At 37.3% G+C, this 19,717-nt stretch overlaps 1 protein-coding gene across 3 annotated transcripts in view; it reads right to left on the bottom strand.

The window, feature by feature from the left end:
- The window catches only part of COP1 (COP1 E3 ubiquitin ligase), a 230,194-nt gene that overhangs the window by 177,241 nt on the left and 33,236 nt on the right, over positions 1-19,717 (bottom strand). For 2 of the 3 annotated variants that reach the window (XM_060091213.1, XM_060091217.1), the window contains exons 3-5: positions 12,256-12,353; positions 5,592-5,668; positions 4,797-4,916 (exon numbers count right to left, since the gene is read on the bottom strand). In XM_060091213.1, coding sequence (XP_059947196.1) covers positions 4,797-4,916; positions 5,592-5,668; positions 12,256-12,353 — 295 coding nt within the window. The remainder of the gene's footprint in view (positions 1-4,796; positions 4,917-5,591; positions 5,669-12,255; positions 12,354-19,717) is intronic. The other variant, XM_060091214.1, reaches the window with a different exon arrangement.

The following is a 19,717-nucleotide window of genomic DNA, read 5'->3' as shown; positions in this document are numbered from 1 at the left end:
TGTGTAGGCTTCCTGAAGGAAGGGACTAGTGCCTGTGTTCTGGTGGATGAGGTTGGATCTTCTGTTTCTGGTGGGCAAGTCCACGTCTGGTGGTGTGTTTTGGGGTGTCTGTGACCTTATTATGATTTGAGGCAGCCTCTCTGCTAATGGGTGGGGCTGTGTTCGTGTCTTGCTAGTTGTTTGGCATAGGGTGTCCAGCACTGTAGCTTACTGGTCGTTGAGTGGAGTTAGGTCTTGCCATTGAGATTGAGATCTCTGGGAGATTTTTCGCCGTTTGATATTACGTGGGGCTGGGAGGTCTCTCGTGGACCAATGTGTTGAACTTGGCTCTCCCACCTCAGAGGCACATCCCTGACGCCTGGCTGGAGCACCAAGATCCTGTCATCCACACGGCTCAGATTAAAAGGGAGAAAAAAAGAAAGAAAGATGATGAAATGAAATGAAATAAAATAAAATGAAATGAAATGAAATAAAATAAAATAAAATAAGATAAAACAAATTTATTAAAATAAAAAATTATCAAAAAAGATTTAAAAAGTAATAAAAAAAAAAGAAGGGAGCAACCAAACCAAAAAACAATTCCACCAATGATAACAAGTGTTAAAAATTATACTTTTAAAAAAAAAAAAGACAGACAGAACCCTAGGACAAATGGTAAAAACAAAGCTATACAGACAAAATCAAACACAGAAACATATGCATACACACTCACAGAAATATATATATATATATATCGTTGCTCTCAGAGTCCACCTCCTCAATTTGGGATGATTCGTTGTCTATTCAGGTATTCCACAGATGCAGGGTACATCCAGTTGATTGTGGAGATTTAATCCGCTGCTCCTGAGGCTGCTGGGAGAAATTTCCCTTTCTCTTCTTTGTTCGCACAGGTCCTGTGGTTCAGCTTGGATTTGGCCCCGCCTCTGCGTGTAGATCACCTGAGGGTGTCTGTTCCCCGCTCAGACAGGACGGGGTTAAAGGAGCAGCTGACTCGGGGTCTCTGGCTCACTCAGGCTGGGGGGAGGGAGGGGTACAGAATGCGGGGCGAGCCTGCGGCGGCAGAGGCCAACATGACGTTGCACCAGCCTGAGACGTGCCATGTGTTCTCCCAGGGAAGCTGTCCCTTGATCACAGGACCCTGGCAGTGGCTTGCTGCATAGGTGTGCTTGCACACAGGCTTCTTGGGGGCTGCAGCAGCAGCCTTAGCATCTCATGCCCATCTCTGGGGTCTGCGCTGATAGCCACAGCTCGCGCCCGTCTCTGGAGCTCCTTTAAGTGGCTCTCTAAATCCTCTCTCCTCACGTACCAGGAAACCAAGAGGCAAGAAAAAGTCTCTTGCGTCTTAGGCAGGTCCAAACCTTTTCCCGGACTCCCTCCCGGCTAGCCGTGGCACACTAGTCCCCTTCAGGCTGTTTTCACACAGCCAACCTCAGTCCTCTCCCTGAGATTCGACCGAAGACGGGGCCTCAGCTCCCAACACCCACCCATCCCGGTGGTTGAGCAGACAAGCCTCTTGGGCTGGTGAGTGCTGGCTGGCACTGACCCTCTCTGCGGGAATCTCTCCGCTTTGCCCTCCGCAGCCCTGTTGCTCTGCTCTCCACCGTGGCTCCGAAGCTTCCCCCCTCCACCAACTGCAGTCTCCGCCCGCGAAGGCGTTTCCTAGTGTGTGGAAACCTTTCTCCTTCACAGCTCCCTCCCACTGTGCAGGTCCCATCCCTATTCTTTTGTCTCTGTTTCTTCTTTTTTCTTTTGCCCTACCCAGGTACGTGGGGAGTTTCTTGCCTTTTGGGAAGTCTGAGGTCTTCTGCCAGTGTTCAGTAGGTGTTCTGTAGGAGTTGTTCCACATGTAGATGTATTTCTGATGTATTTGTGGGGAGGAAGGTGATCTCCAGGTCTTACTCTTCCACCATCTTTAAGCTCCTCTCTACTGTCATTTTAATAGCATTAAGGGAGCAAGACTGCTTGTTCAGTCTATCATAGAGAAGTATTTTTATATCACTTATCACTATGTGAAAATATTTACTTTAGTTTATCTCCTCAGCTACTCCACCCTATCCCCCCCAACACACACACACACACACACACACACACACACACACACACACACAGCAGAATCCTGTCTTTTCCACTACCCTTAACACAACATCTAGCACACAGTAGATGCTAATAGAAAACTATGTTTAAATTCATAGGAGAGTCTTGGCAACAATTTTTGGGATATGACACCTAAAGCAAAAGCAAAAAAATAAAAAATAAACAAGTACAACTATATCAAACATACAAGCTTCTGCACAACCAAAGAAATGATCAACAAAATGAAAATGCGACCAATGCAATGGGAGAAAATATTTGCAGATCATACATCTGATAAGAGGTTAATATACGAAATACTGTATATAAAGAATTCATTTAATTCAATAGCAAAAAAATCTCCAAATAATCCAATTTAAAAATGGGCAAAGGATTTTCCAAATAAGATATTCGAATGACCAACAGGTACATGTAAAGGTGTTCAACCTCACAAATCATTAGGGAAATACAAATCAAAACCACAAGGAGGGGGCTTCCCTGGTGGTGCAGTGGTTGAGAGTCCGCCTGCCGATGCAGGGGACAAGGGTTCATGCCCCGGTCCGGGAAGATCCCATGTGTCGCGGAGCAGCTTGGCCCGTGAGCCATGGCTGCTGAGCCTGCGCGTCCGGAGCCTGTGCTCCACAACGGGAGAGGCCACAACAGTGAGAGGCCCACGTACCGCAAAAAAAAAAAAAAAAACACAAGGAGACATCACGTCACACAAGTCACAATGGCCACCATCCAAAAGACAAGAAAGAACAAATGCTGGTGAGGATGTGGAGGAAAGGAAACCCTTGTGCACTGCCGGTGGGAACGTAAATTGGTATAGCCACTATGGCAAATAGTATGGAGGTTCCTAAAAAAATTAAAAATAAAACTACCATATGATCCAACAATCCCATTTCTGGGTATATATCCAAAGGAAATTAAATTGCTATGTCAGAGAAATATCTGCACCCTGATGTTCCTGCAGCATTATTTACAATTGCCAAGGTTTGTTAATAACCTAAGTGTCCATCAATGCATGATTGCATAAAGATGTGGTATATATACAATGGAATACTATACAGCCACTTGTGACAACATGGATGGACTTTATGAGCAGTATAAATGAAATAAGTCAGAAAGACAGACAAGCACTGTATGATCTCACTTACATGTGAAATCTTAAAAGAAGAAAACAAAAAAACTAAAAACACCATGCTCACAGAAAAAGATCAGATTTGTGGTTACTAGAAGCAGAAGATGGGGGAATTGAATGAAGGTCAAGAAGCACAAACTTCCAGTTTTAAGCTAAATAAGTACTGAGGATATGACATACAACATGATGACTATAGTTAACACTACTGGAAGGTATATTTGAAAGTTGCTAAGAGAGTAAATCCTAAAAGTTCTCATCACAAGGAATAAAACTTTTTCTTCCTCTTTTTTCTAGTATCTATATGAGATGATATATGTTAACTAAATTTACTGTGGTAATCTTTCACAATATATGCATCAAGTCATTATGCTGTATACCTTAAACTTACACAGTGCTATACATCAATTACATCTCAACAAAACTGAAAGAAAAAAATAAATTAAAGATAAAATCCCCCCCACCTCCCGACCAAAAACACAGGAGAAATTCCCACCACAAAAAAGACACATCATGGGAGACTCATTTTGGTCAGCTCAACCTCACCTACTCCTTTCTCCTACTAAGAGATTCTCATTCTATTAAGTGGTACCCAGATCCAAGCTATGTTAATCAGAATCTATCCACAGAATTTTTTAAAATCAAGCTACAAAGCTCTTTTTCTTCTTTGATCAAAAAACATAAATATAAATGAGGAAGTACAGGTGACCACATTATCCGCCATGTAATAAAAATCCGAGAAAAGAAAATCAGACCTGTCCTAAAGAAACAGTCATGAAAAGTAAAAAAGAAAAACTCCCAGCAACATTCAAGTATCTGATTTCATTTCCATATAGTCTCCAGAGAAGTGATGGTTCCAATCTTCCCAACATTTGGTTGTTAAGCTCTTCCTTTTTATGTGTGTAAGCTACTCAGTTCCTTATTCTGTCAATTTATATCCCCTTTTTGTTTAAGCTAGGTCAGGGTAGGTATTTGCTTGTGCTAAGGCATATATTTTTTATAATGAAGCATACTCAATTCCTAACAAACACATACAAATTCCCATTTTATATTGTTTACATTTATTTACCAGAAATAAATGCAATTTTTCATTTATTTAGATTCCATTACATGAAACAGGATATAATTTCTTTCCAGTTCCCATCTTTCTAAATACCCTTAGTTAAGCCACAGACTGCTGCTACTGCCAATCAACACCTGCTGGAAGGATTTTATGTAGGTAGAAATAATCAGTTTTCTCCTCCAAATTCCATATGTGAAGAGGGGAAGATTCACTAGAAGAAAAAATATCCAATATAATTGTTCCCTATTAAAATGAAACTGTACTTTCTCATGATCTTAACATTCAGCTTTTGTTAATACAAACTAGCCACTGCAAGTAAGCTGTATTATAAGGAATTTGTTCTTTCTTTGAGTTGAAAAAGGGGAACCTGTTAGAAGTGGTAGCTTGCAGATGTTTCTTGTTGAATAAAACTGGATGGACTGAGTAATTCTACCCTATTATTTTTAAACATTTCTAGATCTTTTTCAATGCAACTGACAGAGCACCATTTAAAACAAAATTTTTTAAAGTTCAGGGGCCACTTACTGCTTCCAGTTGTTTCTTCTTCTGCACTAGTAACTCCAACATGAGGTTGACATTGGCCAAATCAAGATTATCTTGGTCAGTTCCCAACAAATCCTGAAATATTTGCCACCTGTGGCCATTCTAAAAACAAAGAAAAGAAGAAACACAACAACTTCCTAAGACAATTGTTTTAGAGAGTCAAAAATAAATGTTTGCTACTTCCTAATATGCTTATTAGATAACATATCAAAAATAAACTATGACATTCCAACCTATTCCTTCCCAGCTAGTGGCTCCCCAATGCCTTCTAATTATAATTTAATCACTACTTCTCCCCTAAATAAATTTAAACAACGGATATGAAAGGCATATTTAAGACATGTTAAGTCAGCATCTCTAAAGGTATAATTCTCTTCAAAATAAGTGCCTGGATTTTAATTACTTGTCTAACAATATTTTCAACTTTGTATTTGGTAAGGTATTAATTTAAGCTCATTTGCTTCAATAATTTGGGCTAATCCTCTTAAACTGAGAGTCTTTTTTTTCAAATTACCACCCATAATTTCACCCTGCCATATAATTCTTCAAATGTAATGTATTATAAGCCAACTCTGACTCTATGTAATCTCACCAGACCTTTCAAAAGATAAAAGTAAATTTTAGACAATGAGGTAAGAAAGTTCTTTATTGAACAGAATAATCTTAAATCTCCTTTAAGGAAAATCAATAATATGCTAAGCTTTAATACCTAATTAATATTAAACCAATAAAAACAGCAAATTGAGATTAAAAATAGTAATAAGAGTTGAAACATACGGTGCTACTCACTGAGTGGTCCAATTTGAACCTCTTTTCCTCAAATCTTTGCTTCTGTTTGAGAATGAGCTCATTCACTGAAAACAAAAACAAAAGAAAAAGCACACATAATCTATATTTTTATTAAATGTATCGTCCAATTGTTCTGTTTAGATGGATTCTATTTAACTTTAAAAAGTCCCAAACCTTAAAAAATGCTAAGCAGAAAATGCTAAGTTTTTATTTTATTTCAAATTAGAAACAGTTTTGCCACAGCTACTACTACTACAACTACTACTATTATTACCACTACTATCACTACAAGAGGAGAATTCTTCAGAATATGTACTTTCTCTTACATGTCTCAATGATGACACTATCAGCACTTGGAGAAAGACAAGTCTTCACTGTATGAGATCATCCCATGCTCTACAGGGTAACTGGCCGATTCTATGAGGTAGGCACTAAAGATTTTTATTTGCTGTTCTTTTTGTTTGTGACTTTTCCATAAATATCATGGCAAACACTGTCAGCTACCTATCCATAAACCATTCTAACCTTTTTTAAAAATAAGAATAGGATTTTTTTCCAAATGTCAGAATGCCAACTGTCACATACTTTCAGAGAGGCTAGATCCCTCACTGGCCCCATGGTATGAATCCTGACTAACCTAAGCCAATCTAGTCATACACTCTTGCCAGCAATTGATGGAGGGTTAACTATGTGACCTAGTTTTGACCAACGAAGGGTATGCTGTCTTTCAGAAGAGAAGGATAGAAGAAAAACAAGTTATTTTTCTCCCTTCATTAAGGGATGATATCTGGAACTGCTTAAAGCCATCTTGCAATCTTGAGGGGAGCTAGCCAAAGAACCAACACATCTGCTGGAGACGGAAGGCCAGAAAGATGGAAAGAACTTGATAATATCACTGAGATACCAACTTAACTAATTCTAAAATTTCTTTTTGTATAAATCAATACATTTTCCTTAATGTTCAAGCCACTTTTAATTGGATTCTTTTGTTTTTAACACCCAACTGATAAAAAAAATAAACTGATAAAAGAAAAGGACAACTAGCACTAAGCTTGTTACCTTATTAGCCTTTAATTTATAGACATTATCTTATACGTTATTCTTCACATTTTACAGATGAGGAAATATTAGAAAGAGCATAAGGAAGTTACTCATGGTGACATGCAATACAAGACAGAGCTGGGAAACAAACCCAACTATCTAATACTTCCCACTATACCACAATCTACTACAAATATTTTCGAACAAATCAGAGAGGTTCCAGGGCCACATTAGAAGCCAAGCTTTAAAGATAAGTAAGCTGGGATTCCCTGGTGGTGCAGTGGTTGGGAGTCCACCTGCCGATGCAGGGGACATGGGTTTGGGCCCCGGTCCGGGAGGATCCCGCGTGCCACAGAGTAGCTGGGCCCATGGGCCATGGCCGCTGGGCCTGCGCATCTGGAGCCTGTGCTCTGCAATGGGAGAGGCCACAGCAGTGAGGGGCCCGCGTACCGAAAAAAAAAAAAAAAGATAAGACTCAACCTAAGTAAGACTTAATCCAAGACTCAAGCAACTCAGAGTAGGAAGACAAATATATGTGATGCAGCAGTTATAATATGATAATCAGTACTATCACTGAAATAGATATAAAAAGAACAAAGGACAAGGATCAATTAAAATATTAACAAGCAGGCTTCATACAGAAGGTGACATTAGAACTGGGCCATAACAGGCACACAGGGACTTACTAAACAGGAAGAAAAGTGGAAAGGAACTCACATTAAGGGTGTGTGGGGGGAATTCCCTGGCTGTCCAGTGGTTAAGAGTCAGCGCTTTCACTGCCATGGGCCTGGGTTCAATCCCTGGTCAGAGAACTAAGATTCCACGGCCAAAAAACATTGTGTGTGTGGAGGGGGTAAAGTCATAAAACAGCAGGATATAAGATGATTTAAAATCAATATAGCTGAAACACAGGATCAGAGTGATTTTGTCGACGATTAACAGGGGCTACGAACTAAGGCTGGAACTGTAGACAGATCAGAGCCTGATTCTGAAGGGCCTGTTACCTCACAAGCAGTTATTATTATAATCCAGGGACGATAAAGGAGAGAAGTTGAAATAACGTAGTGGGAATAAAGAGGAGTATGTGAATAAGAATTTAATGTTTCAGTTACAGAATTAGCTATTTAAATAAAAAGTGTAACTTAAATAATTGTAATACTTAAATATGTACACCACATTGGATTTTACCAAGAAATCTCATATACCACTGAACGTGAATATTCTATATCCATAATTATAATTCTCTGGATCCTTATAATAGCCATAGTACTAAGAACAAACAATGCCTTTCTACTACTAAAGCTTTCATTCTAGCAATTGTCTTTTCAGAGGCAGGATAGTACAGTAAAAGCACATACTCAAGCCAGACTGCTTAGGACCAAATCCCAATTCCGCCACTTACGGACTGTAGAACTTTACACAAGTCACTTGACTTCTCTGTGCTTTAGTCTCCTCGCTGGAGGAATGAGGACAACAATTACCTATGTCATAGGACTGAGAATTAAATGAGTTAACATACATAAAGCACCTGGGAAAACACTTGGCAGTAGTAAAGACGTTATGTGAGCTGCCTACATTTTTTTAAACAAGGATTTTAAATTTTGCATGTACGTTGCCTTTTACATTAAAGAATAAGAGGGTCATTCATTAGAGAGATAAAAATATTCAATTTACAAATTTTATACACAGAGAACGCTAGAAAAGAGATTGCTGGGGGGTGGGGGGTGGTAGCTGGAGAGAGATCATGCATCATGGAGGGACTGGGAGAGCTAAGCCTTGGCAAGAGTGTAGGAGAGCAACTGCAGAGGTGGGAGTAGAGACACCCTCTCACCCCACATGAGCCTTCCAGGATCAGGAGAGAAAGAGAGCTCTCAAGACCAAGGGGATAGAAAGGTGAAGAGTGAGAGTGTGCCTTTTTTGGGGGGGGTGGGTAGAGGAAGAAGAAAAATGAGGAACTGTACTGTAGTGCTTAGGGCATGAAAGGAAAAATCAAAATATCTGTCTTGACAAAAAAGTGCATGACTCTAATGACCAGAAAACCTAATCCTACTTGAGTGTTTGGCTTCCAATTCTTTGCTTTCATTAAAACTGAAGAAAGGAGTGGACTTGTTAACTAATAGGGTATTAAAAAAATTTTTTTGACTAAGTAAGTGCTTTTATTGAAGCACATAATTCAGAAGGAGATCAAAGAACTAAGTGACGTAGCAGGAACAAAGTTCCTTCAATCCCCATCAAATTATTTATGTAAGCAAATATTCTCATGACTTACCCTTTCAAAAATAAAAAGGAAAAATCTTGAACTTACACAATATTATATGTCAGTTATATCTCAATTTTTTAAAAAGCTGTGATGATCCTAAATAAATAAATAAAAAGAATACAAATGAAACTGAATCCTTGTCCTAGTAATAACCATAAATGGCAATGGAACTAATTGAGAAGGATACCATCACACATTAAGCAGCCAATTTTCAATAAATTTTTATGTCTAATAATTTATAAAATTTGTAAATATTTATTTGATCAATTGCATGTCTAATAATTACAATAACAACTCAGATAAAACATTTAAGATTTTTAAAATACTTAATATAAAATTATGTTCAAAAGAAACTTCAAGGTCTATGAGTTCTACTTTCTGTTACAGAAAAGTATGACAGATAAATCAATAAGAATTTCAAGCATGAAAATATATTACATAAGGATAAAATTATGTGAGCAATATGCAATTTAAGTATAAGTTCAAAGAGACAAAGAATGAAATTTCCCATTGTTAATGAAAAGCATTTATTTTTGAATCAATGATAAGTATTAAATCACTATACTATTCAGATTCTACTGGATACATTTTAAAAAGAGATAAAAGCTTATTTTTAAATAACCATATTTACAATACTCCTAAAATTATATCCTTTACAAACACTTAAACTTATAAAGAAAAAATGTGGATGCTCATTTAAAATGTGGCATCAATGTGGGAGGAAGTACATCATTTTTCAGAATTTTTATATGGGTCACCCAAGCAAAAAGGTTTGAAGACCACTGCTACAGAAAACGGGTAGCCCAGCCCTCTATCCATGACTAAGGTAAACGTAAAGCATTAAAAGTGAAGGGTCCTATCAGCTTGGTGCTTTGTGACCGCCTGGAGGGGTGGGATAGGGAGGGTGGGAGGGAGACGCAAAAGGGAGGGGATATGGAAACATATGTATATGTATAACTGATTAAATTTGTTATAAAGCAAAAAATTTAAAAAAAATAAATAATAAAAATTAAAAAAAATAAAAATAAAAATAAAATAAAATAAAAAGTGAAGGGTCCTAACCTACCAATAAAAAAGGCGCAATTCTACCTAGAACACTTCAGAATCATAGAACGTATACTTATTTTACCATGCTCAAGAGGAAATCTGAAATTACTTTTAAAAGGCTCAAGGTCTTTTTAATCCAACCAAGAACTACAGGCACTATACAAATCATATAATCTCAGACTAAAGCAATGGGAATAGTTTTTTCAGTACAGAAAAAACAAATGATATTCCACTTTCAGAAACAGATCTCAATAGCATCCTGAGTGCACAGGAACCAAAGGATTTGACCATCACTGTACAAAGGTAAAGACTGGAAAGGGTGATGGGCAGTAAAACAGAAATAGATGTATCAGGATGAAATGTTATTTCTACGGCTGACATAAATAATCACACTGGAAGGTGCACTATGATTAAAAGACTTCAAATACGGGCATAAAACACTCCAATTACCCAAAACCAAAAATTTTTATCCATATAAAGAGAAGGTTAAAAACACTTCTCTGGTGGTCCAGCAGTTAAGACTCCGTGCTCCCAATGCAGGGGGCCCGGGTGCAATCCCTGGTCAGGGAACTAGATACTGCATGCTGCAACTAAGAGGCCACATGTCACAACAAAGATCCCGTGTGTGGCAGTGAGGATCCCTCGTGCCACAGCTAAGATCTGGCGCAGCCAAATAAATAAATAAATAAATAAATAAATAAATAAATATTTTTTAAAAAAACAAAAAAACCTGTATCATTGCCAAGATAATTTCTAGCTTAGGAAATCAGTAATTATGACTTCACTATTCACTGAATATATACATTTGAGAATATATAAAGTATGAAATTACTCTACATCTTAGTGCTGTATTTTCATATTCCTTCCATATCAGTATAATGGTGTTCTCTCTCTCTCTCACTATTTAGAAATTCACATAACAGAATTTGGACTCATTAAATTTGGTAAATATCAATACCAAAATCTTCAGACCCTTGGATTCCTTTCTGTATTTAACCATTCCAAAAGAAGAAGTAATTTTCGAAAGTTATGACAACTCATAGAAAAGTGATTCTAGATGCACAAAGCAGCATCAATTCATGTTTCTGAGTTCATGAACAAAGGGTTCTGCTTTGTGGGACTTTGGTTTCCATTTCACCTAACTTAGCTCATGAAGTCCAGTCCCACAGAGTATCATACCACTCGGTGTTTCTTCTTTTCCTAAGTTCATTCTCCTAGTTTGCCACAAGACTTTATCTACCTAGAAGAACTTGGTGTTCCAACAGAAAATCTTCAAAATATTTCCTTCAGGGTTCTTTTCTGCTATGCAATCATCTGATGATTTTCCTTTATGAAAAAATATTGGATTGTACTGAAGAGTGAAAGAGAAAAAAGGATTGAAGCCAATGTAATTTTAGAGCAGAGATAAAAAAATGGAAAGCAATGGCTGAAAAGGTTCCAATTCATGATGTATTATAAACCACCAAACAAAAACTGCAACCAAAGCACTGGCAAGTCAGAATCTAATACACAAGTAGACATCACCTCCTTAACTCTGAGTGTGTTACTCTTTAGAATGAAGAATTATCTTTTCTGATATACATACCCAATAGTGCCCTACTTCATGCCTACCCATACCTGAAAATTAATCTTTGGAAAATTAATCTTCATTCCCAAAAACTCATTTTCCACAATATCTTAGGCTTTTCAACATGTTGAACTTTTAGATTTTTCATAATTGGTCTCTGACTAGATACTATTCCCAATCACTTACCATTTACCTTAAGGGTTCCCTATTTGTGTCTCTTCTCTAGTCACCATTCCTCCCTCAAAAGTTCCATATCCATGTCTTTCTTTCCGCAGTTTTACTTTTCAATTGCCTCCCCAGGTCACAGACTCTCTTCCCCCATCTAGGAGTCCTCATATACAAGTTTTATCTCCCTTCTGCCTCTCCATTAACCTTTTCCTCCATTGCTTCTCACTTTTGCCCCAGAAGTAGAAACAACAGGAACGCACAACATGATATAGAGACAGGTATCTGGAACACTGGCATTCTCCTTTAGCTTCACATTCTGTTCAGCCATCAATGTAAGAATCTAAGAGTTGTACCAGTCAATTTTTTTAATGAAACTTAAATATAATATGATATGGTACATATGGTATAGAATCAATGTCACAACCTGGGGAAGATTGGGAAAAGCATCCTGGTGAGTAGGAGAGAGAGACTGCTTACCTCTAAGCTACGTTCTCTAAATAAATTAGTGCTAACACACCCTTCTGGGAACTAAATATTTTTAAAAATTAAAAATCATTCCAAAGACTCACCCAAGAAATTAGGATACAGATGGTCAATATTATCCACAACATAGTTACACTTGGGACATCTATTATTGTCCTCCAAACTCTGATGAATACACTTGTAGCTATTAACAAGAGAAAAAATAAAACAGCTTGATTAAATCAGTGATAAATTAATAAACTAGTCACAAAATAGTGCCTATTAGTTTTCTATTCCTCATTTTCAACATAAGTTATCTAGCAGTTATCAAATTTTTTTCAGCTTATACTTTTATATTATAAAGAAGATACATAGGGCATTTATTAGATAATAGTATACAAAAGTTATTTAAAAATATTATTTAAAAATAAACTCAAATAACAAGCCTACTGGATATAAAATTTTAAAAGATATACTAACTTTTAAGTTTATGCAATTTAAACAGTATATAACACCAAGAAAAACAAATGCCTGTAATTTAGTTAAGCAAACAGACTATCTGTATTCTTGGAGTGCTGATATCCTCAATACAAAAAAAGCTCATTCAAATGAAAAGAAAATAAGAGAAGAACAGAAAAATCAGCAAGACAAAAATTAGTCAATAAGCATGGGAAATCATCACTTTCATTAGGATGAAAAATTGATTTAAAATTATATATTAGTTTTTACCAATCAGAATAGAAAAATAAAGAAAAAACTGTCAGAGTTAAGGAGTACATGTAGATATGAATAATTTCATGTACTGCTGCAGGAACTACCACTTTCTAGAAGGCAAGTTGTATGGAAAACCTTAAGGCTGTGTATCCTCTTTGATGTAGTGATTTTACTTCTAGGAATTTATCCTATGGAAATAAGCAGATATATATATGTAGAAAGATGTTCAATTCAAAGTTATCTGTAAATAGCAAAACAAATAAGAAGCAACCAAAACACTGGGAAATTGGCTACATAAATTTGTAAACATCAATCCAATGCAATGTATACAGCCAATAAAAGTCACACTGTAATATGTAACTATACGCCATGAAAAATAATCTAATAACTATTAATAGGTACAGCTGGAGAAATATGATTATGAGAAATTTTTGCCTTCTTAGATTATATATTTCTGTAATGTTTGGTTTTTTACAATTGTGTATTGTCTTATAACAAAAAACTTTGAAAATGTCATTCAACTAAACGCCAAAGAAATATCAAATTGACATTAGGAAAAAAGTCACTATATAATTAAGTTACTAAATAAAAATAACCTCTAACACAGTGGATACAATTCCATTTGTTTTAAAAAATTATGTATGTGTACATTTTTTAAAACTTCTAAATTGTATTTATTAAACTACAGTTGATTTACAATATTGTGTTAGTATCAGATGAACAGCCTCAGATTCTTTTCCATTATAGGTTATTACAAGGGATTGAATATAGTTCCATGTGCTATATGGCAAATCCTTGCTGTTTATATATTTTATATATAGTAATGTATATCTATTAATGCCATAGTCCTAATTTATCGCTCCCCTCTGGTAATAAGTTTGTTTTCTAGGTGTGTCAGTCTGTTTCTGTTTTGTAAGGTAGTTGATTCATATTATTTTTTTAGATTCCACATATAAGTGATATAATATTTGTCTTTCTCTGCCTGACTTACTTCCTTTGTATGATAATCCCTAGGTCCATCCATGTTGCTACAAATGGCAATATTTCACTCTTTTTAATGGCTAATATTCCACTGTATATATACCACATCTTCTTTATCCATTCATCTGTTGATGGACATTTAGGGTGCTTCTGTGCCTTGGCTATTGTAAATAGTGCTGCTATGAACATTGGGATGTATGAACCTTTTTGAATTAACAGTTTTCTCCAGATATATGCCCAGGAGTGGGATTGCAGGGTCATATGGTAACTCTATTTTTAGTTTTTTAAGGAACCTCCAAACTTTTCCACAGTGACTGCAACAATTTACATTGCCACCAACAGTGTAGGAGGGTTCCTTTTTCTTCACACCCTCTCCAGCACTTATTTATTTGTAGACTTTTTGATGATGGCCATTCTGACCAGTGTGAGGTGATACCTTATTGTAGTTCTGATTTGCATTTCTCTAAAAATTAGCGATGTGGAGCATCTTTTCAGGTGACCTGTTGGCCATCTGTATGTCTTCTTTGGAGAAATGTCTATTTAGGTTTTCTGCTCATTTTTTGAATGGTTGTTTTTTTTGACATTGAGTTGCAAGAGCTCTCTGTATATTTAAGAAATTAAGCCCTTGTTGGCTGCATCACTTGCAAACATTTTCTCCCAGTCTGTAAGTGGCCTTTTGTTTTGTTTATGGTTTCCTTTGCTGTGCAAAGGCATGTAAGTTTGATTAGGTCCCATTTGTTTATTTTTATTTCTTTTGCCTTGAGAGACTGAACTAAGAAAATATGACTGCAACTTATGTCAGAGAATGTTTTGCCTATGTTCTCCTCTAGAATTTTTATGTTGTCATGTCTTATATTTAAGTCTTTAAGCCATTTTGAGGTTTTTTGTTTTTTTTTTTGCAGTACTCGGGCCTCTCACTGTTGTGGCCTCTCCCGTTGCGGAGCACAGGCTCCCGACGCGCAGGCTCAGCGGCCATGGCTCACGGGCCCAGCCGCTCCGCGGCGTGTGAGATCTTCCTGGACCAGGGCATGAACCCGTGTCCCCTGCATCGGCAGGTGGACTCTCAACCACTGCGCCACCAGGGAAGCCCCTTGAGTTTATTTTTGTGTATACTGTAAGGGAGTGTTCTAACTTCATGGATTTACATGCAGCTGTCCAGTTTTCCCAACACCACTTGCTGATGAGACTGTCTTTTCTCCACTGTATATTCTTGCCTCCTTTGTCGAAGAGTAATTGACCAGGAGTGTGTGGGTTTATTTCTGAGCTCTCTATTCTGTTCCATTGATCCATATGTCTGTTTTTGTGTCAATATCACACTGTTTTGATTCCTGTAGCTTTGTAGTATTGTCTGAAGTCTGGGAGGGTTATGCTTCCAGCTTTGCTGTTTTTCCTCAGAATTGCTTTGGCAAGTCTAGGTCTTCTGTGGTTCCATATAAATTTTATGATTATTTGTTCAAGCTCTGTGAAAAATATCATGGGTAATTTGATAGGGATTGCATTAAATCTGTAGATTGCTTTGGGGAGTATTGCTATTTTAACAACATTAATTCTTCCAATCCAACAGCAGAGGATATCTTTCCATTTCTTTATATCATCTTCAGTTTCCTTTATCAATGTTTTATCATTCTCAGCGTATAGGTCTTTCATATCCTTGGTTAGGTTTATTCCTAGGTATTTTAATTTTTTGATGTGATTTTAAATGGGATTTTTTTTTACTTTCTCTGATATTTCATTGTTAGTGTAAATAAATGGAACAGATTTCTGTATATTGATCTTGTATCCTGCGCCTTGCTCAATTCATTTATTAGTTCTAATAGTTTTAGCCACAGCAACCAGACAGGAAAAAGAAATAAAAGGTATCCAGATTGGAAGGGAAGAGGTAAAACTGTCATTGTATGCAGATGACATGATACTCTATATAGAAAATCCTAAAGATTCCACACAAAAACTGAAAGCATTTAAATGTGAACATTTAAAATAAACTGAAAAAGACATTCACCATAATGTTAACAGTATGTGCCACTGGGTAATATAATTACAGGAAACTTTTTCTTTGTAGGTGTCTACAAGTTTCTATAGTAAACATGTACTGCTCCTAACAATCAGGAAAAAAAATTACTTCTAAGAAATTAAAAGGGTGATTTACATATAAGATGATTCCTAAAAAGACAGTAACTCTTTTATCCTGTGTCCAAGTTACTATAAATTTGCTTCAGCTTCATAAACTGAAGCAGATTTTTATATATACCTACTTCCCTCCACCTTATCAAAACAAAACGCTACATCCATCAGGTTGCTCTGTTCTAGTTGTCATCTACTTTCTCATCTCACATTTGTTACTTGCAAGACAAACAAAAAGAAGGACATTGTAGGGAATCAATGTAGCGTGGTCTTTGGCACAGTACAGGGGCCCAAAGATTAAACACCTGGCATATAACAGGTACTCAAATATTACATACAGAACAAATGACTTGCACAGTGTTCCAGAAACAATATCTTCAGCTCCTGCAACTATGACAAGGCTAGGAATACCATATTACCAAAAGATAGGCTCCATATCTGAGAGGAAACTTCCTACATGGAAATTTCAATGAAAGAAATAACATACTAATTTTTTTTCATTTTATTGCAAGGGAAAAGCATAAAGAAGATATGCAAATACAATAGATTAAGCGCTCCAACATGGGAACATTTATAGTCTGCTTAGGGGAAAAGGAAATGAGTTAATATTACCAGAATACATGCCAACGTGACAAGATTTAATCCTTTAAAAAAAAACCTGCAGGGAATTCCCTGGCAGTCCAGTGGTTAGGACTCAGTGCTGTCACTGCTATGGCCCAGATTCAATCCCTGGTCGGGGAACTAATACCCCACAAGCTGTGCTGTGCAGCCAAAAAAAAAAAAAAAAAAACCCTGTAAGTTCAAATAAAGCAAGTCATGAAGGAGAGAATATGAGGTTATTAAAGACAGGAGACAGGGAACTGACAGATACGCAGAAGAAGGACATTTGGGGTTTTAGCAAATGGCTTTTGAAAAGAAATGGTAGTCAGAAAATGAGCAAATAAAATGACAAGAAAAACAAGCTAAATTGTTAAGCCAGAGAAAGAGTTTGAAATATACATGAAATTATTCCTGAATCCAATAGAACATTCTCCTCTCCCTTCTTCAGCATCCTAATCATATCCCTTGTCAGTAAGCTTACTACCATACCATCCTCTCCTAGAAGAAAAAGATAGTCTAGGACACAACCAGAAGGAACTGTCCTCAGAAACAGAAGCTCAAATGACTTTTCTGCATTGTACTTGATAATATCCATCTATACTATAAAATTTAAATGAATTAAATTACACGCCACTGTATAAAACTGCAGTGATAACAAGATGCATCAAGTTTATTTTATAACATCTATTGTCTCACTACCACCTTGGGTAGACCCTCCCTAGTCTGAGAAATAGTAACTGTCTTATTCTGTACTTAATCTGTGTATGTGTTTGTCAGCCCCTCTTCTATTTGCTCATTAAAAGCAGAGATTTGTTTTACTCATCTCTGTACCCTCAATATCTAGCACAATATCCTGTTAAAGAGTTGGAACTCAATAAATTCTGAATGCATGAGAAAATAGATATGACCAAAAAAGAAACATACTTCTGCTGCCTCCTGGGTCATATAAAACACTGCGAGAAAGTCTCAATACAGTAACTCTAATTCATTATCACTCATCTATCTCCTTGACCAACACCAGCCCAAATGCAATGTTTTGGATTCCAAAAGAGTATATGCCTAAACTAGTGATCAAAATAGGTGGGCAAAAAGAGATAAGAAGGATATATATTTTGGGTCTACCTGAGAAATTTTCAATAGCTACTCACACTGCAACTCTTTAAAAAGTATATTCAGTACCACAGTGTGTTAATGGTATGTCCGCTGGTAAGTGTAGATCTGACCACAAAGAATGAATATTCCTCCACAGATGTATATAGTTGCTCTGTTTCTTCTATTAAGTATATACCTACCTACAAAATATAATTGATTCTTCTGTCTGTGTCAACAGCGATGAGTAGATACAGAAAACTGAATAACTAGAAAATTCTCAAAAAAGAAGGAACTATAAAAAGAACAGAAAAAAAAAATCAGTACCAGTGGTTGTATATAAGAACTAGGTACAAAAAAAGACTAATAGTAAGGTAGGAGATGATGGATTAGTCAAAAGTCCCAAAAGGCAAACTGATACTGAGTCTTGATCACAGGTATGCTGCAAGATGACAACACTGAGGGACCCTGTTAATTATAACTAGTTTGTATTGAAGCAAACAGTAAATCAGGAGCTGACATACATGAGGTCTGAGAAGCAGAGGGCAGGGGACAAGCTGGAGGCAGCAAAGGGGAAAGAGAAAGAGCAAACCTTATCTCTATGTCATACAGAAGCCAGATTTTTAAAATTATATCATTGAGTTTCAGTTAGATTATAGCTAATAGCAGGTTCACTGTGAAGTGGGAATGATTTAAAGTGAAGGAACTTCCCGCTATAATGTCTCCAACCTGTTACTAGGAAAGACTTATCATTTTTAAGTGGGACAAGGAATAAACAGTTGATGTGGCCCAATTTGATTTAGTGTTAATAATCTGGATGGAGCCTTGAAGTGGTATACTGCTTGGTTCCAGGTAACCAGCCAGGGTTCAACTTAGCAAACAGTTGATACAACAGGCTACTGTTAATGACTGGAGTTCCACAAGCTTCTCATGTCTCATGGTAAATAATTAAGAGCTTTTACTTTCAACAAAAGAACAAAATGTCTCACAGTTCATCAAGCCTGGCAATGGGACTGTCAGTTTTCAGGTTTATTGGCTCCTACCAATGTTATCATCCCTATCCTACCAACACCTGCTTTCTGGTAGGTATTTTAAAACACAATCACAGGGACTTCCCTGGTGGCACAGTGGTTAAGAATCCGCCTGCCAATGCAGGGGACACGGGTTCGATCCCTGGTCCGGGAAGATCCCACATGCCGTGGAGCAACTAAGCCTGTGTGCCACAACTACTGAGCATGCACTCTAGAGCCCGCGAGCCACAACTACTGAAGCCCGCACCCTAGAGCCTGTGCTCCACAACAGGAGAAGCCACCACAAGTGAGAAGCCCGTGCACCACAATAAAGAGTAGCCCCCACTCGCCACAACTAGAGAAAGCCTGCGCACAGCAACGAAGACCCAACGCAGCTAAAAATAAATAAATAAACATATATATATATATATATATTTTAAAAACACAATCACATCAGAGTGTAACAAAGTAACTTGAATTGTAACAAAGATCTAAACTTTATTTTTATTTGAAGGTAAAAAGAAGGTATTTAAGAAACCAACGGGGCTTCCCTGGTGGCGCAGTGGTTGGGAGTCCGCCTGCCGATGCAGGGGACGTGGGTTCATGCCCCGGTCCGGGAGGATCCCACATGCTGCGGAGGGGCTGGGCCCATGAGCCATGGCCGCTGAGCCTGCACGTCCAGAGCCTGTGCTCCGCAACGGGAGAGGCCACAGCAGTGGGAGGTCCGCGTACCGCAAAAAAAAAAAAAAAAAAAAAAGAAACCAATGAACTAAACTCACACCATGAAGATTACAGGACTCACTGAAAAGGCCAGGCCTGTCTAGTTAAAAAGTCAATCAGTAATTTATTGTACTTCACAACATACTGAAGCAAGAATATTGAACTGATTCAGCAGTCTCTTAAGTTTTTTAAATGCCACAGTGAATATGTTAGACAAGGGCAGTTAGGAAAAATGGAAACCTCGCTTTACAATCTGTTTCACACTTCAACACCTTCAAATCTGTGAAAGAAGATAAGTGAAAGGGTAGGAAGACAATGCGGGTTGGGGGCCAGA

Source organism: Mesoplodon densirostris, chromosome 2 (assembly GCF_025265405.1).
Source record: "Mesoplodon densirostris isolate mMesDen1 chromosome 2, mMesDen1 primary haplotype, whole genome shotgun sequence".
Classification (NCBI taxonomy): Eukaryota; Metazoa; Chordata; class Mammalia; order Artiodactyla; family Ziphiidae; genus Mesoplodon; species Mesoplodon densirostris.
Note: the sequence above shows the minus strand (reverse complement) of the source record. Positions and strands in the feature narration are given on the sequence as shown.